Source organism: Lipophrys pholis, assembly GCF_963383615.2.
Source record: "Lipophrys pholis genome assembly, chromosome: 2".
Taxonomy (NCBI): Eukaryota; Metazoa; Chordata; class Actinopteri; order Blenniiformes; family Blenniidae; genus Lipophrys; species Lipophrys pholis.
In genome coordinates, this window is record NC_137636.1 from 33880761 (window position 1) to 33899667 (window position 18907).

The window sequence follows — 18907 nt, forward strand, 5'->3', positions numbered from 1 at the left end:
AGGAGGAGAAGGAGTGAAGGAAATACTGGGATGGGAAGGAACAGGAAGGGGCAGAAGATGTATAGAGTGGTGGGAATAGTATAGACGCGCTGGAACCAGCAGATGAAGGTGGTGCAGCTTTTCGAAGCCATGTGAAGAAGAGGAAGAAGGGAAACAGTCATCAGGGTCAGAAGGCTGCTGATTATCAGGGATGATGAGAGCGGTGGGAAACAATGTAGATAGATAAGACCAGCAGAAGAAGAAGAATCGGCTGAGATCAAGGGATGGCTGAAGCTCGAGGCAGGCACACACAATTTTCCAGAGGGAATCTTCGGCTTTCAGATTTGTTTCGCATTCATACTTGCATTTTCTTCTGGAAATGCACACGAGACTCGACGTCTGCAGACATTCGTCTCGTGCGGTGTGAGAGGCTGTGACTACTAAAGATAGTTAAATGGCACTGTGTGGGGAAGCCTGAAGTTAAACTGCTGTGGGGAAACTTGCAGTACCTGGCCGTGGCATCCAGGGGGCGTAGCAACCGGCGCAGCTCCCTCCAACAGGCCGGAAGCGGAGATAGCAGTGGAGGCAAACACTGCGCCCCGGCTCTGTCTCTTTGTCCATCCGCCGCTCCACTGAAGACGTCCGCAGCGACACCATGGCCAATGTCGCCGATACCAAACTGTACGACCTCCTGGGAGTGTCCCCGACCGCCACGGAGAACGAGCTGAAGAAGGTAAAGGCCGCCGAGGACCGAGTCGGTCCCGGAGCCGGCCATCAAGCCGCAGCACGTTTCGACCCGTTAAACAAGCTCACGGAGCCGGTCCCGGTCCCGGAGCCGGTTACAGAGTCGGTCACCGAGACAACCATTGGAGCAGCACGTTTTTGCCGGTTAAAGCCGCCCCTGGAGCCGCAGCACGGTTCTGCCGGTTAAAGCCGCTCCGATCAGGAAATGCGTCGTTATGTCCCACTAGCTAGCGTTAGCCCCGGAGCTCGCTAGCTCGAGCCGGCCCTTCATGTGACGCTCCTCCGCGGCAGCTTAGACCTCCAGCCGCGGGGGAAGTGGCTCTTTCCCGCAGAGTTTAACCGGGACCCGGCATGTGGCGTACTGGCTGTAGACAGCGGGACATACGGTTGTCTCTCAGCGGCTCCTCTTCACTCAGCGAGCCGGTTAAAGCAGCGCCTGAGCCGGCCCTTCATGTGACGGTCCTCCGGAGCTGCGTAGAGCGACAGCCGCGGGGAGGGCGGCTCTTTCCGCAGGGTTTAACCGGGACCCGGCCTGTGGTTTATCGGCTGTAACAAGCCTGTTGACGGAGATAAGGTTATCCCACAACCAGCTGGTGAAACTGTGACCTCGTCACCTTTCGTTCGCCTTGTTTGCTCTTTAAAACCTCCAGATGGGTTGAAAATAGTTTGTGTGGAATCACTTGTTTACTATAAATCCACCTGGAAGAATGCAGAAGATCTGCTTGTCTTCTCGTACATTTAGGAATATGTGGCACCAATGTCTCTCCGTAATATTTTAACCCTTTGTTGAACTTTTATGAGCTTACGTTATCGATTGCATTAAAGCCGTTTCTTTAGATCAGGAAGCATTTTGAACCATCAGATTGACCTTTCTCCTTGTGAGCTCAAATTATCATTATAAAAGTTAATGTTGGTTCACAGCCTTCTCTCTTTGTTAGGTTGACTTTATTACAGACTTTTTCTACCTTTCCTCCACTGTTTTCCAGTTATTTTCTTCAAGTTTCTTCTAAGACCAGCCTGAACGTCCAGTGCGATGATCTGAGGACAGTTCAGAGGAGACATGTTTCCTCCTGAGCCTCATGAGGATTTCTTATGGATCAGTGTTACTGTACGAAGCAGCAGCTTCGTAACGGACTACACTCAAACTCATGCTATCAATTTGCAGCTCCCATCTATCTACCAGAAATACAGCAGGAACCTGAAAAACCACTAGGTTTAACCCCTTAAAAGAAAATGCCTTTCGTTCACCCATCACAAGAGGGAGCTGGTGTGCTACTGGTGGTACTTGTACCACAGCTTGAGAATAAATAACTTGATCATATTTTTACCCTCGGTGTGATCAATAAATGTGATTAATGCACATTTATGTATGCCAATGGTGAATAGTGTGGAAAAAGAGCCCGTAACAGAGCTGTAACCCCCTCTCACTGTTACACATGTGGTTTTACACCAAGGTCCCATTTACACAATATTTCAAGTCAAAACCAAAAAAACTTTCTTTGCAATACTGTTTGCATGACGGCAGTTTTCAGAGTCGATATAAACAATTTTCTGAAAACTCAGGCTCTGTCTCATTGTAAACAGCAGGATGCTGCTACTGCACAGTCACACTATGTACACACGCAGTAGTACATCATTCTTCTGCATAAGCTCAGTAGCTGGACAATAAGAACAATGTTTCCTCCAGAGTGTCATGACTCCCAGTCCATATTCTCCTGGACTTGGTAGTTTTATTTTGACAGTCACCGTAATAATGATCTAATTTGGTCGACTGTCCACTTGAATGTCTGTGTTCTCCCATTGTTAATGTTTAGAGCAGATTGTGCATGTGTCTGGTTTCATTGCAAAAACAAACAGCACTCACTAATGGCCCTATGTGAAAACTACATCGTTTAACATTTCTGTCATAGACATAACTTATATAGCTCCAGACTGCGCTGTCAAAGCGACCAGCCGGCACTGCCGTGGCGAATAGACGCTGACTTCCAGTAGTAGCAAAAAAGAAACTAGCCATCACCATTACAATGAGAGAAATTACAGCTGAACTGAGTTAAATGACTGCTTTATTAATTAATCAGAAATGAGCCATAAGCTTAGGTTAAAGGTGTGTTTTATTTTTTAGGGAACGAGCGAAAGGTCAAGGCCTCCAAAGGAGACCTGGGCCTGGAGGCCAGGACCCTGTTGTATTTTTATATTATGTTTTGCAAAGCATCCACAATACAGCCAACACAGCAAAATGTGTATATGTACATCCATATCAACTACACATTGAAAGTGCAGACCGCTCAAACAATGTCCCGTACAACTGTTAACTTGCTTTTCCTTTTTCTTTTTTTTTTTTTGTTTAAAGGTTTGCTGGAAAAATAACTAGTCTGGCCCCAGATTGGCCAGTACAGTGAAACATTCAGACTGAATGATCTGTGGGTTAAAGGCTTGTTGCCACTATTGGATTTGGTCACTGAAGCACTTGTGATCGTGTACAAGTCGGATAAGCTTATATTACTACTATTACTAGATAATACTACAAGTCTGTGATGTTGAAGATTTCTGTAGCTGCGAGGTGATAACACTCCTCTGTTGTCTTCTGCAGGCATACAGGAAACTAGCAAAAGAGTACCACCCTGACAAGAACCCCAATGCTGGTGACAAGGTAAGAGCTTTCCTCAGCTGTGGACGTGTGGTGTCTCTTTCAGGGGAATCATTTCTGTGCTCGGGTCGGCAAACTTGTTCATATCAGACAACAAAGAAATGTATTCTCTGCTCAGCTTCTCCCTGAAGCCATTTAAAGCTTCAGGAGACATTTTTCATTGGTCGACATGCTGATATCATCTCATTTTGAAAGAGAAGAAATAAAATTTGTACTTAAATTGGCTTGTTTGTAACTTTTGTGAAACTCAATTCAAGCAGAAATGACTGGGTTTGTTCTGAGTCAAACGCCCTGTAAAGCTGCTATAGGTGTGTTCTGTGTTTCTCACACTGCAGATTGTTGTGAACACACACACACACAGAGAATTAGTTCACATAATCATGCTGTAATCCAAACCTCTGGTTGTTCCCTTTGATAGCATCGAATCTGGTTCAGAACAAGGCATTTAAATTGTCCGTCTATTTAGTACATATTCCAGGCCTTTAGGGGCACTATGACTCACCAAATACACCACAAATGCAAAAGAAGACACAGAGACCATAGAAATATAGAAGTACACCGCTCATAGACTTTTATATAACTCTGAGGTCTATAGGTCTTTGTTCTGCTCCTCTTGCTGCTAGAATCAGTAGCTTCTGGAGCATGTAGTCCACCATGTGTGGTTGTGACGTGACATCGTCATGGACCACGGTGCGGGGGAGTCGGGGTGATGACATCATCATTTTCTGCAGAACTGTGCCGTCTTTGCCATCCACACCTTAAAGCCGTACCGGGCTTTTCATTGTAGAATTTCCCCACTCTGGGACTTGTGTTAAAAAATAAAAAAAAGAAAGAAACTGTTTTCATGCTCTTAAAATGATGGCCCGTGCGGATTCTGTCTGGCTGTCGCGCTCTCTCTCTCTCTCTCTCTCTCTCTCTCTCTGTCTCTCTGTCTGTCTGTCTGTCTGTCTGTCTGTCTGTCTCTCTCTCTCTCTCTCTCTCTCTCTCTCTCTCTCTCTCTCTCTCTCTCTCTCTGTCTCTCTCTCTCTCTCTCTGTCTCTCTGTCTCTCTGTCTCTCTCTCTCTCTCTGTCTCTCTCTCTCTCTCTCTTCGATTTCAATCTTCATCAGCTTCATCTGTTTTCGTCTCGCACTGGTCATCTGAGTGCAGATTAGTTGTGTAATTTATCCTTTGTTACCTTTGACCTTTGCTCAGCCAGTTCCCAGATTTCCATGTTTCCGGAGATTTCCTGGTTTTGTCGGATGTTGTCCGTGATCTTCTCGCCTAATGTGATCAACCTTTTGTCTGAACCAAACACCTGGCCTACAACAGGGCTTAAAAACCCCTCAGTACCAGAGGGACACTCCTCCCACCAGGGCAAATCACTATGGCTTCTAATTTCAGTGGTCTCCTGCTGTAAATACATGAAATACATTCATGACTTGGTTGATTTGAACTCAGGTTCTGATATTTTTCTATAGTGACCTTCATTAGCTGTTAATCAAATCATATCATAATGTTTGAACATTGGCATTCAGAGAAGCTGTAGCATCCTTCCAGAGGAGCTGTAGAGTCGCTAGAATAGTAGAAAGCCACCACCTCTGAACCTGGTTGTGCCAAAGTTTCTTCCTATATAAACGAGAGTTTTTCTTTTCCACAGTGGTTTATGCTTGCTCATGTGGATTTGTAGAGTTTTCTTTGTAAAAGTGCCCTGAAATGACTTTGTTGTACTCAGCGCTATATAAATGGAGTTGAATTGAAATACAGAGTCGCTGGTTACAGACCTCTATTGTTGTGCTTGCTCTCACCACCGCTCAGTTGATTTAAGTGTTTCCAGACCAGTCTCTCTCAGTATTGACCTTGTAGCTTTTAAAATTTACTCTACCTCCTTTTCTTTGTTTCTGTCCTCTCCAAAACTAGTTTAAAGAGATCAGCTTTGCCTACGATGTGCTCACAAACCCTGAAAAGAAGGAGCTTTATGACCGTTATGGAGAACAAGGCTTGCGAGAAGGAGGCGGGGGCGGTCCCGGGATGGACGACATCTTCTCCCACATTTTTGGGGGTGGGCTGTTTGGCTTCATGGGCGGACAGGGAGGTCGCTCTAGAAACGGAGGCCGCAGGAGAGGAGAGGACATGGTCCACCCACTCAAGTAAACACCATCTTTGTGCACATATATGCAGTTCGCTGAGCTTCAGTGAACGCTTGATGCTGATAATTGTGTTCATGACGCTCTCTGCAGGGTGTCACTGGAGGACCTTTACAACGGAAAAACAACCAAACTACAACTTAGTAAGAATGTACTGTGTAGCACTTGTAACGGGTAAGTGAGTCTGACTGTGGTGTCAGTGTGTCTGATTGAATGTGTTCACCCCGTAAACTTCAGGTGTGTGTGTGTGTGACAGGCAGGGGGGGAAGACAGGGGCCGTACAGAAGTGTACGGCGTGTCGAGGACGTGGCATGCGCATCATGATCAGACAACTGGCCCCAGGCATGGTCCAACAGATGCAGTCTGTCTGCACCGACTGTAACGGGGAAGGTGAGGAGGCAGCGAGCGGACAGCAGCGCACAGTTCCAACCACTCCACTCACACCATGTCTTTAAATCCTCAGGTGAAGTCATCAGCGAGAAAGACCGCTGTAAAAAATGTGAGGGAAAGAAGGTGGTGAAGGAGGTGAAGATCCTGGAAGTGCACGTCGACAAAGGCATGAAGCACGGCCAGAAAATCACCTTTGGAGGAGAAGCCGACCAGGCGCCGGGCGTGGAGCCTGGAGACATCGTACTGGTCCTGCAGGAGAAGGAGCACGAGGTAGGACAGGACACTCACTCCTTCACACTCTTCTACATTGCTTTGTGTCAGTGACTAATACAGAACTTACTAAGTCAACATTTCATGTGAAAACGCATTGTTTTTGCATCTTTGTTTCAAAAAAGATTTGTGTTTACACAGCAACATTCTGAAAACGATGTCCATTTACACAGAAATGGCAAAAAAACTCTGAAAACAATGTAATTTTCATGTTGAGCCACTAGTGGGTGCTGCTGTTTGTTTTTATAATTAAACCAAACACACATGCAGCAGAGAACAATCTGCTTTTAACATTAACAACAGAAGAACACGGACATTCTAGTGGACAGACGAACAAGTTGGATTGTTATTACGGTGACTGTCAAAATAAAACTACCAAGTCCCAGGAGAATATGGACTAGGAGTCATGACACTCTGGAGGAAACCTTGTTCTGATTGTCCAGCTACTGAGGATGTGCACAACTACTAGTTACTATGGCCGTGGTGACCAGGACCAGTAGCAGTGTTTTTGCCATTGACAAGGAGACGAATCCCGAGTGGTTTCAGAAAGTTTTCCTGTATTTACACTGAGATGGAGTCTGGAGCGTTTTCAGAACATTCCACCTCCGAAGTTATTTTCAAAAGAAGTGTTTTCAGTGACTCGGAGAAACATTGCTGTGTAAGCAAACCTAAGAGTCAACCTAAAGGGGGTCTGATATGCAGGTTGGAAGAAATAATGCTGTTAACATTTATCCTTTGGACAGAAGTTACTAACATGAAGATGCCTGGACTGCAATCCAGGCTGGGAAAAGAGACAGAATATGTCTCATTTGAATGACGGGTGGTTGAGACCTGCTGCGGTGTGTGTGCGTGACTTACGAAACAAGCTGAATGCCTGTAACCGTTGTGTTCCCAGACGAGGTTTCCTCACGTTTATAAAGATCAATGGCAGCGGGTTGGTGGAGTGTTTGTCAGCGCTGTCGCTGTAGCTGCACCAGCTTGTTTTGACAGTTTTTAAATGGCTTCTCGTAGAGTCTATGGTGCATAGCAACAGGGTGTGTGTTTGTGTTTGTGTTTGTGTTTGTGTGTGTGTGTGTGTGTGTGTGTGTGTGTGTGTGTGTGTGTGTGTGTGTGTGTGTGTGTGTGTGTGTGTGTGTGTGTGTGTGTGTGTGTGTGTGTGTGTGTGTGTGTGTGTGTGTGTGTGTGTGTGTGTGTGTGTGTGTGTGTGTGTGTGTGTGTGTGTGTGTGTGTGTGTGTGTGTGTGTGTGTGTGTGTGTGTGTGTGTGTGTGTGTGTGTGTGTGTGTGTGTGTGTGTGTGTGTGTGTGTGTGTGTGTGTGTGTGTGTGATCTCGGTGTTTGTTCCTGTTGTTGAAGTGAGGACCTACAGGTGATTGTTGCTGAACTGGAACAGCAGGACCATCAGAGCCCCGGCGCTCTGCTTCAAGGCTCTATTACTGCCGTGATATGGAACAAAGCATATCCACATACCTACAGCAGCAAATATTTGAGTTGTAAATGCAAACACTGGTGTTCAGACAGGTTGGGGCGATGGTAACACGATGTTTTAAAGATATTCTAATAATAAGTACTGCAGATAACAAAGTCTTTATGAAATGGAAACTCAGTTTTGTCTTTACCATGAACCAAATGAATATTTCTCTTCAGTTTGTGAACAAAGCCACGGATCACTGAGTCTCCTGTAGCTTCACTCTCAGACCTGCAGTGGGCTGAGGATTCAAATAGGACCTTCATTGGGACTCCAACGTAGCAAACAACACATTTGATTGATTTAGGAACATTGTACGGGTCCTGAAGCAAAATAAGTTTGATGCAGGAATAATTCTATGTTGAAGCATATTTGTTTGTTTCTTGACTCAAAGCTAAAGGTTAGGGGTACTGATACCAGTAGCGAGTTTCGGGTCTGAGTATTCACACTCGTAAAAACTCCTCGATACAACTCGGTGAGTCAGCGTCAGCAGCAGGTAAAGGAGAGGACGAGCGATGTCCGTGGACTGGAGATTCTTTAATGTTAATGACCGACAGTAAATGATTTGACAAACTATCAAGAGGAGGAGAAAGATAGTTGGTGCAACACCAGCAACTTCATCACCAGCAACTTCATCACCAGAGACATTTGGACCAGCAGAGTTAGAACGACGTCGCTCAGCAGTTGAACTGCTCAGTGGATCAGTCATGCTCGGTGCTACGTGCTCGACATGATTAAAGTGTGACTGGTACGCTCATTAACAGTGAGCTCGGTCTACAGTACACACAGTGCACTATGTTGATAGACTTTACGCACTCCCATCTGCGTACTATAGATGCAGTGGTAAATTTATGGAGTGAGGTGTGCGTAGTGTCGATGCAGAGGCTGTTCAGAGGAGCTTTGTGGCGACACATGGTTTTCTTGTATGGAATGTGAATCAGACTTAATGGCGTTTATTAAGTACTGGTATCGGTACTCGATATCAGCAAGTAGCTAAAAGTTATCACTCTGTGCGCCCCTGTTAAAGGTTTCAGCTGATGAAGCAGTCTAACTTTTTGTTTTAGATGTTCCGGCGAGAGGGAAACGACATATTCATCACCCACAAGATCGGCCTGGTGGAGGCGCTGTGCGGCTTCCAGTTCATGCTCAAACACTTAGATGGACGACAGATCGTGGTGAAGTACCCGGCCGGCAAAGTCATTGAACCAGGTCAGCGTTCAGCACCCCCACCCCCCAACGTGTCCTGCCCCTGCTCCACACTCATTCATCACACCCTGAGGAAGCAGCAGGTAACCCTGGTGTGTAACAGACTCCATCTCTTCCAGGTTCAGTGAGGGTGGTGCGAGGAGAGGGGATGCCCCAGTACCGAAACCCCTTTGAGAAGGGAGATCTGTACGTGAAGTTTGAAGTCCAGTTCCCCGAAAACAACTGGATCAGCCCCGAGAAACTGGTGGTATGACATTTTTTCGTCTGAACCTCTTTTGATTGGCTCTCACTTCCTGAAGCCATACTATTGATTTGCAGGGTCATTCTGATGCCGTGTCATGTTTAAGCTGTTCTGCACACCTGTAAGAGGCCAGCAGCTAATTTAAGCCTAAACATTTCATAGAACTTGGTGTTTTGTTTTTTTTTACCATTTTTAAGTGGAGGCTAAAATGGTCAGAATGAAAATATGAAAATGCTCAGTTCATATGAGTTTGACTGAATGTTCCAATGCTGTGTTGACGCCTCTGTGTGTGCTTGTTCAATCAAGTGTTTCCAAACAGTCTGCTGTGTTTGAAAGTGAGAGCTGAGTTATCGCTGCTCTGCCCACTTTAAAATCCTTTGTTTGCTGGAGCTGATCTGAATCCTATGTCTGCTCTGACATAAAGCCCGAGACAAACTGACTGGTTTGATCTTGGATCCAAATTGTTCGAGAGGTTAATTTCTGTACTAAGATTTTTACACGCTTCAGTGTTTAGTGAGCGAGGCTCACAGCCGTTCTTGAATGCCTCGTGGTGACGCCGTGATGGACTTGATGTGCGCGGCTCGGAACAGGCTACACATTAATCATTGAGAACCTGATTTATCCAGTTTGAAGACAGTAGTTGCTGGTAGCCGTCCTGTTTGTTGTACAGTTACAACACTGCTGGGGATGATGTCGGCTAACTGGATCTTTGTCTCTGTGGTGAAATAAATTGAAATCATAATTCAGACTGAAGCTGCGTGACAGTGGATGACGTACAGTCCAGGCCTGTGCTGGGCTGTGGACGTACGCTGGTGGTCTGTCCTCTCTCCGTCTCCTGGTGCAGTGTGTCAGTAATTACATTGGAGAGCAGTGCAGGTCAGGCAGGAAGTGGTGAGCTCACATGCTTCACATGAGCGAAGCGTGTGAGCTCACCACCCCACAGAACTCTGCGGCCGTGTCTACACATCAACGTTCCAAGTGACAACACCTCCTTCCTTAAGGAAACGTGTTGTGTTTACACTGCAGCTGCGTAGTTAGTATGTCGGGCCACAAGGAGGCGCTGTTGCTTTTTTTTTTAAGGAAATTAGGACAACCCCCTCCCTTCCCTCAGCACTGTTTTGTGTTTTCCTACAAACGTATTTTATGCAAAGGTATTTTTTGTTTGTTTGTTTGCATTTGTGTAAAGACCAATACGCTATATACGTTAACACAATGGAGAGAACCCGGACACATGATGAATTAGATGCTATCCGGGGTGAATCTAGACTATAAATCTAGAATACGGACTGGAAGTCGTGCCACTACGGAGGCCGCCATGTTTGTTACTTGCGCATTGGGAACAAGAAGGAATTACCACGGCGGTGAAGCACATGTAACAGCGCTCCGTAGCCTCCAGCTGGTTCTGCGGGGGGGGGGGGGGGGGGGGGGGGGGGGGGGGCGTAAAGGAAAAGTTCCACCTTTGGAGCAGGTATGAAAAAGTGACGGTTGCAGGGACCCCGAGCACCACTGTCGTGTCAACGGACCCCCTGAAGGAGACGGAAGGTTTGAGGTCACACTTGTTTTTGTTGTCAGCCCCCCTCCTTCCTGTAGCAGCTGGACGTTAGCCATGAGCAGTTCTAAGAAACGTTGAGGTTGCTCCACCCGGTGGGATGGAGCAGATAATGGTGATGGACGGTGGGCCCGGTGAAGCTGCACAGCCCGACCTCATGACGCCGTTCTCTTCTCAGGAGCTGGAGGACATGCTGCCCTCCCGGTCAGAGCCCCCCCTCATCACCGGGGACACGGAGGAGGTGGACCTGCAGGACTACGACGTCAGCCAGAGCTCGTCGTCCGGCGGCCGCAGAGAGGCGTACAACGACAGCTCCGACGAAGAGGGCGGCCACCACGGGCCGGGCGTCCAGTGTGCCCACCAGTAATCTGTCTCCAACTCTCTGTCTGCTTTCTGCCCTCATCACAAGTCACATGTCGTGTTTCAAACTGCACAGCAGGTCTGGTGGCAGGGGGGGACTGACCGACCCGCTTCCCCCCACCAGGCCTCCTCCTTGTTTGCTGAGAGTGTGACTTGCATTTTGTTTCCATAGTATTTACAAGAGTTAATTTAAGAAAACTAACTGATGATACAGGCGACGAGGTGAGAGTTGTGAGCAGATCTGGACTCGCCACCATTCGTAGGATTTGTTTCTGATTTTTACAGCTTTATTATTTAGGTTTTTGTTATTTTTTCTTTATATTTTAATTCCAACCGAAAATAGGTTCTTGTGTATATGATTGAACTTGTTGTTTCATCAGCTGCTGTGTGAGTTTAAATACAAAAGAAAAGCAAAATCCATGAAAAGAGAGAACCTCTAGTCTGTATCTGTGCTGAGACCATGTGCATGTCCAGAGCTTTGGTTCCTGCACTTCAAACATCCAGTGAAGCAGCACACTTATTAAGAAATGTATATGGAGTCCGTAAATAAACTGTTGAAATATCCTGAGGACCTGCGTTTCTTTTTAAATCACATCAAATATAAATTCGATTAGTTCTTCTGGCTCTGTGCTTTTACAAGTACTCTGGGATTCTTTCCCTTTTTTCATGTTAAATTTTGTCTTGTGGGTCTTTATATTATATTATATTCTTATATATTATATTCTTTATATCTGAAATCTAGTGTTCTTACACCAATGGTTTTGCACTAAAATGTCTTTTACAATGTTTATTCGTCACCATTATATTGAATGAATTCACACTTTAGTCAAAACACCAATTTTATTTCTGTATCTTCAAATACAACATAGTCACTTCGACTGTCGGAACAATTCCACATGAGCAGGTAGAGGAGTCCTGCAGAACCAGACTCCGAGGTGGAGCCTTTCTGCTGTTCCACTTGGGGTTTGGACGCGGAAACAAAAAACTGAAATAACAGACAACTGGCGCAATCAGTCCTTTACAGGTGGAGGAGGCCCTGGACACAACAACACTCCCCAAAACCCAGCAGCACAGGTCTTAATAGCAAAAAGAGAAGTTTATTTATATATATATATATATATATATATATATATCAGTGGTGGCTGGTGATACATTTCTTAGGTGGGGCTCTTCAATATTATTCAATCTTAATTTAATTTAAATACAGTGTGTTTATAAACCACATTACAACAATCTTGCCTTTTTTAGATTGAGAGGTGAAATTATTGTACTTTTAAACAGCCCGGAATAGAGAGCACTTATTAAGACTTTAAATAACATACTTTGTAAACAAATACAAGCAGAAGCTTCATTAGACCATTTTAGAAAACCAATGTGTTTTGGGGCTGGTTTACTGGAGTTTAGGAAAAACAAAAGGTTTTATCAGGTATATTTTCAAACAACACATCAATACAGCTTTCAAAGCATTTTAGAATGCTTTGAAAGAAAAGAAAAGAAAACAAAAAAAACTTAGATTAATAAATATGATCATATTTATAAACATTAACAAACCTGAAAAATGACTACGATGGAGAAAGTTGAACCAGACCTGCAGCTTTTCTGCCAAATTTCTTCTTTCAAACCGGTAAATTAGAAGAGATGTGACAGTTAATAATCAGACTCACCGCTTGTTGTCTTCATCTCAACATCTCAGAAACACACAAGAACAAACCAGAGCTGACTCTAAGCCCAATCACTGAGCCAGGGGCGATTTAAAAAGTGCCCCAAGTCTCAGACATCAAACTGATTGGTTTAATTTCATCTCAGTCACTGGTGTTAATCAGTAATTGGTGAGATCGCTACTAAGTCCCGCCTCCTCGGGGCGGCTTTCACTTCGAGCCAGGCGGCTCACTGTGACGTTAATTTAGTGCCAAAAAACAAGCGCATAAAAACTGTAATCGCGCACAGTTAGACCCCTTTCTGCAGGCGGTGCCTTTCGCAGTTAATTCTGTGATGTTTCTACGCAAGGTGATGTAGAGTTTTGCCACTTTGCAAAGACAGCCTTGAGAGAGAGAGAGAGAGAGAGAGAGAGAGAGAGAGAGAGAGAGAGAGAGAGAGAGAGAGAGAGAGAGAGAGAGAGAGAGAGAGAGAGAGAGAGAGAGAGAGAGAGAGCGAGAGAGAGAGCAGACTACATGTAACCACGACACACGGTGAATAAAAAAGGAGAGAAGCTCAGTCTAAAAAAAGTCTGTCCACACCCCACTATGAACACGGCTCAACACGAGGCTTCAGGGCAGGTAGTACATATGCCAGGCCTTTAGGGGCGCTGTGACTCACCAAACACACCAAAGACGCAGAAGACAGAGCACATAGACATTTAGGGTAAGTACGAAAAGTCCCTCCTACCTCTTTATCTATGGACTTTACCTTAACCCCCTGGATGACGTCACGGGGTTAAGGAAAGGTGTTGGGAGGCTTCCTAAAGGAGTTAGTGAAAGGCGATCACGGTGGTGTGGCAGTCGGACAGCACTTTCATTTAGTAATGGCGGTGCAAGTTAGTGACGACATGGTGGGGAAAGAACTACAAGTTTCAGAAAATGGACGACAAAAAGCGCATTTGGGTTTTATATGATTTAAAGTTGTTCAAGGCAGATTATTGCTTTAGTAACTTACATGATCTGCTCCCTTTTTCCGACATTGTGAGTTTCCCTGAACGCTCCGATGAGCGGGTCCCTTTAAATGTTGTCGCCGCAAGGAATTGTGGGGCAGCGTGAGCTCACCTCCTTTGATAAAGGATGCATCAGTGGTTCCTAAGCTAAAGGAGGATCTAAAGGAAGCAACAAGCCTCCTTTCCTTTGCTTATTGAGAATTCAGACAGTCCTCATCATGGCCGCCACACAAAACACTTCCGGGCTGAAGGAGAAGTTGATAGAAACGGAGATAGGAGGGACAATTCGGACGTACCCTTAGAAGTAGACTCCTCTTCATAAACCTCTATATAACTCTCGTTCTATAGGTCTATGGCCCGGCTCCTCCTGCTGCTAGGCGTCGGTAGCTTCTGCAGACCAGAGCTTGTAGTCCCTGATTGTTGTGGTTAAGATGACATTGCGGACCACGGTGGGGGGAGACGGGGGTGATTACGTCATCTTTTTTCCTCAGCTGATCGCCTTTGCTGTCCACACCTGGGAGTGTGAACGGCGCGAGCCGGGGTTTTAGAATTGTGTTCAAAAAAACCTGTTTCCGTGCTTCTGATGGGCCGTCCACACGAGCAAGCCGGCTAACCTAAACAAGCTGTTTTTAACCGATAATCCAGACGAGGCGGCGTTTTAGAAGCGTGAAAACAGTTTTTTTTGAAGCAAGCACCATTCAGGCCCCTTTTACACGACAACGTTTCAGGGTGCAACTCCTAATCCGTTAAAAAAAAGCAGTGTGTTTACACTGCAGCAGCAGACTGAGACTATAGCCTCGTTTCCACTGTGCCCCTTGGTGCCGGTACGGGTCAGGTCGGAACCGGTTGTTGTGCGTTTCCACTGACTCAGAACCGTTACCAACGGATACCATTTGTAAAATTCACTCATATTCCTGATAAGGTAAACATAAACAACACAAGGATTATATCTGGACAATGTATTTACCTGTGTGAGTAAGAATTTTATTTTGATCTTTCTAATACTGGTGTTCGTTTGCTTTTGAACTGTGAAATACAGAAATATAGAATCATGTCAACGTTCAAACTTTTGTTTCAGAAAACTTCTGCTCTTTTACTGCTAACATGCACTTGTGAGGTTCTATACCAGGGGCCCTCAATTATTTCCCCCCGAGGGCCAAAAGTAGACCAGCATGCCAAAACCAAGAGCCGGAACAGCCGCAGGATTTTTTGCACGATGTCAGTAAAAGTTGTGTGAATTGCAGATGTTTTAGCTGATGTTACCATTATTACTATTATTATAGATGTTATTATCATTATAATTATGAGTAATAATAGTCAAGGTGGTTGTAGTAATAATTTAAGTCTGGGATTTTAAAAACTTGTGTTGAGGGTCACATAATAAAGCACTCTTGAAAAAAAGTGTAAAACCAAAAAAGGAAGTGTAAAACAAACTATCTAATTATTTTCACACTGAGAGAGACAGAGACAGAAATACAGGGAGAAATTTACAGTTTGTTACGTTTTAAATTCCATAATTGTTGTTTCAGTGCTGCTTTTGTTTCTGTTCTCATTTCGTCCATTTACTGTTTTTAATTGTGCTGTGTTGTATTTGAAGAATAAAAACTGCTATATAAATGAACTTGTTATTACTATTGTTATAATACACCAGTTAGATGCAAAATAAACAAAAACGAATGAATTCACTCACCAATCAGTGAGAAAAGTGACGGGATGAGGAAATCCCTCTGATGTATCCTGTCGTCTCAATCCTGAGGTCAAGATGTTCATCAGAAAGTCTGTTTCTGGATTCTGTTTCTTTAAGTCAGTGATCAGAGGTGAAGAACACTCCTCCACTAAATCCTCCACTCTTCTTGTCGCAGTATTATCTGACAGTTACCAATATCATTTTCCCGTCATTCCTGAAACACTCCTGAGATTCTTAATGTGACCTAATGCTTCTGAATATAGTTCTTAAATGGGCCTGACATTCCTGGAACATCTTTATGGCTCCAATAAATCTTACAAGAATATCAAGAATCACCTGTATTGGTGAAGTTTGTAACTGAGTGTGTGGATTAGTTGTGAAGCGTGGTGATGCATTATACAGTGTGCCAGCATTCGCTCCCTGCAGCATCCTCCTCTCTGATCAACTCCATGGAATTTCTCTGAATGCTGAGCGATCTGGAGTGTGTGAACTGTTCAGTAGCTGCTGGTAGAATAACTGAGGTGTGTGTGGAGTCATATATACCCAGTTGTGGACCTGACTTGTATTACACCCTGGGCGAACACCCCACGAGACGCACCTGAGACAGTGAGTCTCATTTCCTCTCATGTGCGGTGCGCCCTGGCCGGCTGGACACATCTCTCATAGCAAAATGAGGAGAGGAGATTTTCCTCTGAGGACGATTGGTCAGCCCCGGAGCTCAGCCATGGAGGGCAGAGTTACGTGATGCACCTGAACGCATCACCCAGGTATTGTCGGCATGATGCTCATTTACCAGTAAAAATCCATAAATGAGCCTGATTGTTTAAGCCACTGGGTTCAAAGCGTGTGTGGTACGCGCCTTACGCTCGAAAAAAGTCCTGCTTCGCTGAGGGGTAACATTTTAAAGTGCCGGTACTGCATATCGGCACATTTAAAGCAAGGTCTATGCTTGTAGCAGCTTGGGAACAGGATCCGTTGAGCACAAGCTTGTATGACTCATAACTGCTCAATGGACCATTTAGCGGAAATGCATCAGGGCTCAAAACATATGATGTGATCACTCAAAATCGAGTTGAAGCTGAGGATACATATCTTTAGAAAACCGTTTTTCGCTCTTTTGAGTCAGCGGCGCCGTGGCTTAGTTGGTTAAAGCGCCTGTCTAGTAAACAGGAGATCCTGGGTTCGAATCCCAGCGGTGCCTTTTCTTCCCGGTGCGTTTCTTTCTTTTGTAAATTCCCCGTTTAACTGAAGCTCTGAAGTTGCTCATAACTGAACTTTTCCGATTTTCTCATCGTTCCTGTGCTGCTTAAATCTTTAATAATCTGAATCTGCAGAACGTATTGAACGGTCAAACCGATTCAATGTGTCGATTCGTCCACATGGTGGCAGCAGTGAGCGCCAATAAAACCCGCAATAGTACGATACAGTGGCACTTCCATTTACCTCCGTTATCTGCTCTTTAACATCATATGTTCGTTTTTATATTTAATTTACAGAGATGAGGATGGTTATAATCAAATGGGATGCACTTTTTCCTTTGTAAGACTGATCCACTGTTAGACAGGAAGTCAGATTGCTGCCTCTTCAAAATAAAACCTCTAACATGCTGAGTGATTTTTAACCAAGGAGCTGAAACGGCCATGAGTGAGACGTGTGGCTAAACCCGACCAAGCCAAAGTTTTTTATGATTTTGTGCCCTGACCTAACTGTCCATGAAGTCCTTTGAAAGGTAGATTAAGACAGAGCTTCTGGGCAAGTTTTGGGTCATCAGCAAACATTGTATGTCTAGCCACAAATACAGTATTGAAATGTCGAAAAGAATTGTTGAAATGTTTTTCAAAGCATAAAAACAGACACGTTTTTTTAAATTCACAATAAAAAGAAAAGTTGAATGCTGAAGTGGACATTCATGTACCTTTGTTTTTACATGTCCTGAGAAGGTTCAAAACACTTCAGGAAAAAAAAACCTGGATCAAGGCTTTCATAATTCATGCATCAAGAGGGTGCCACACACAAAAGGCTGTCAGAGATGTAGTAAAGGGGCGGGTGCAACAAACACTGCTGAGTTGACAACCTTGACCTTTGTTGTGACCCAGTGAGTGACTTCAGGTAGCGCCCTCTATGGTTCATTCTGCAGAACATTACACACAACCTCATATTGAGGTTGATGGGCATATTTCCCTTCTTTCCAGCTCCCCCTCTCTTCTCTTCCCCCGTGTTCTTCTCTTTTTGGAAGGCTACGCCCCTGATTGTCATTCTGCTTCATGACCATGAGCCTTCCCACATTCCTGCTGTTAGTATTTGTAGCCGGGTGTGACGATGCTTTGCTTCAACTCAACATACAGAAAACCAAGGAAGGACATGTGCCTTGATTTTAGACTCAAGTGCCACAACCCAGAGGAAACTCACACACACAGGGAGAACATGCAGACTCCACACACAAAGACCCTGTGACCATTTTTTGAACCACTTAAAGCGTATTCAACATTTCTGCTGAATTTTATTAAAACAACATCGTTTATTATGCATTATACTATACACATAACATGTAACTGCTTTATATTTAATGTAAGGAGACAGGGTATTTTTGGGGTATTTCCCTGACAACATTTGCTCTGCAGTTAAACTGATATTTCAAAGTGTGTGATATCGTGTCGCACTGGACTCGAACCCGCGACCTTCAGTCTACAAGGTGAGACTTTAGCCTTATTGACGACTTTCGGAACGGCTCTTACTGTGAATGCTGGAACCGGAAGCAGCTGTGTTTGTGTCTATGTAGCTGTAGGTGTGTGTGTGCAGCTTCACTCTGGAGTCTCTGTAAAGGACACAATGCCTTTTTCTCCAGCTTGTGAGCGAGGAGCTGCCGGTGTGTGTGAGGTGTGTGTGTGAGCTGGAAACACATGCCGGAGCCTCGCCGGATCTCACACATGCTGATCCTCCGGAGGAGATCGAGTGCCAGATAATAGCAGAGGAGCATGGCACCTCCTCCTCCTCCTCTGCTCCTGCTCGGACTGCTGCTGTGCTCCTGCTCCTCTGCGCTCCGTGCAGGTGAGAACATCTCCTCCTCCTCCTCCTCCTCCTCCTCAGTGTCACCCCGCAGGCTGAAGCAGCTCCTCTCCAGGAGGAGTCCTGGCTCTGCTCCTCCCTCCTCCTCCCTCCACAGCCTCCTGCTAACATGCACACAGCTGCTCTCATTGTTGTGATGGAGACTCAGTGGTCACCATCGATCTGTGGTGGAAAGTGATCGGGCTCAGTGTGGAAACATGGATGCGCTTTCACCAATGTGATGCTGCTATCAGCATTACATCACTGCTCCTCTGCAGCACCTCCTCCTCCCCCTGTTATCACCCATCCCTCCTCCCCTCTGTTATCACCCATCCCTCCTCCCCTCTGTTATCATCCATCCTTTTTCCCTCTGTTATCATTCATCCATCCATCTTGTACTGGTCACAGCAGGGGGCTGAAGGCACACACACACACACACACACACACACACACACACACACACACACACACACACACACACACACACACACACACACACACACACACACACACACACACACACACACACACACACACGCGCGCACACACACA

The 18907-nt window shown here is 45.2% G+C and overlaps 1 protein-coding gene across 1 annotated transcript; it reads left to right on the plus strand.

Annotated features, from left to right (window-relative positions):
• Nucleotides 1-530: 530 nt before the first annotated feature.
• dnaja2a (DnaJ heat shock protein family (Hsp40) member A2a) lies at nt 531-11540 on the plus strand. Its single transcript, XM_080490011.1, has 9 exons — nt 531-712; nt 3314-3373; nt 5269-5498; nt 5589-5669; nt 5752-5885; nt 5959-6155; nt 8685-8829; nt 8946-9073; nt 10795-11540. The coding sequence occupies exons 1-9, from the start codon at nt 635-637 to the stop codon at nt 10981-10983; spliced, it is 1242 nt and encodes a 413-aa protein (XP_080346137.1). The 5' UTR covers nt 531-634; the 3' UTR covers nt 10984-11540.
• The last annotated feature ends 7367 nt before the right edge of the window (nt 11541-18907 follow it).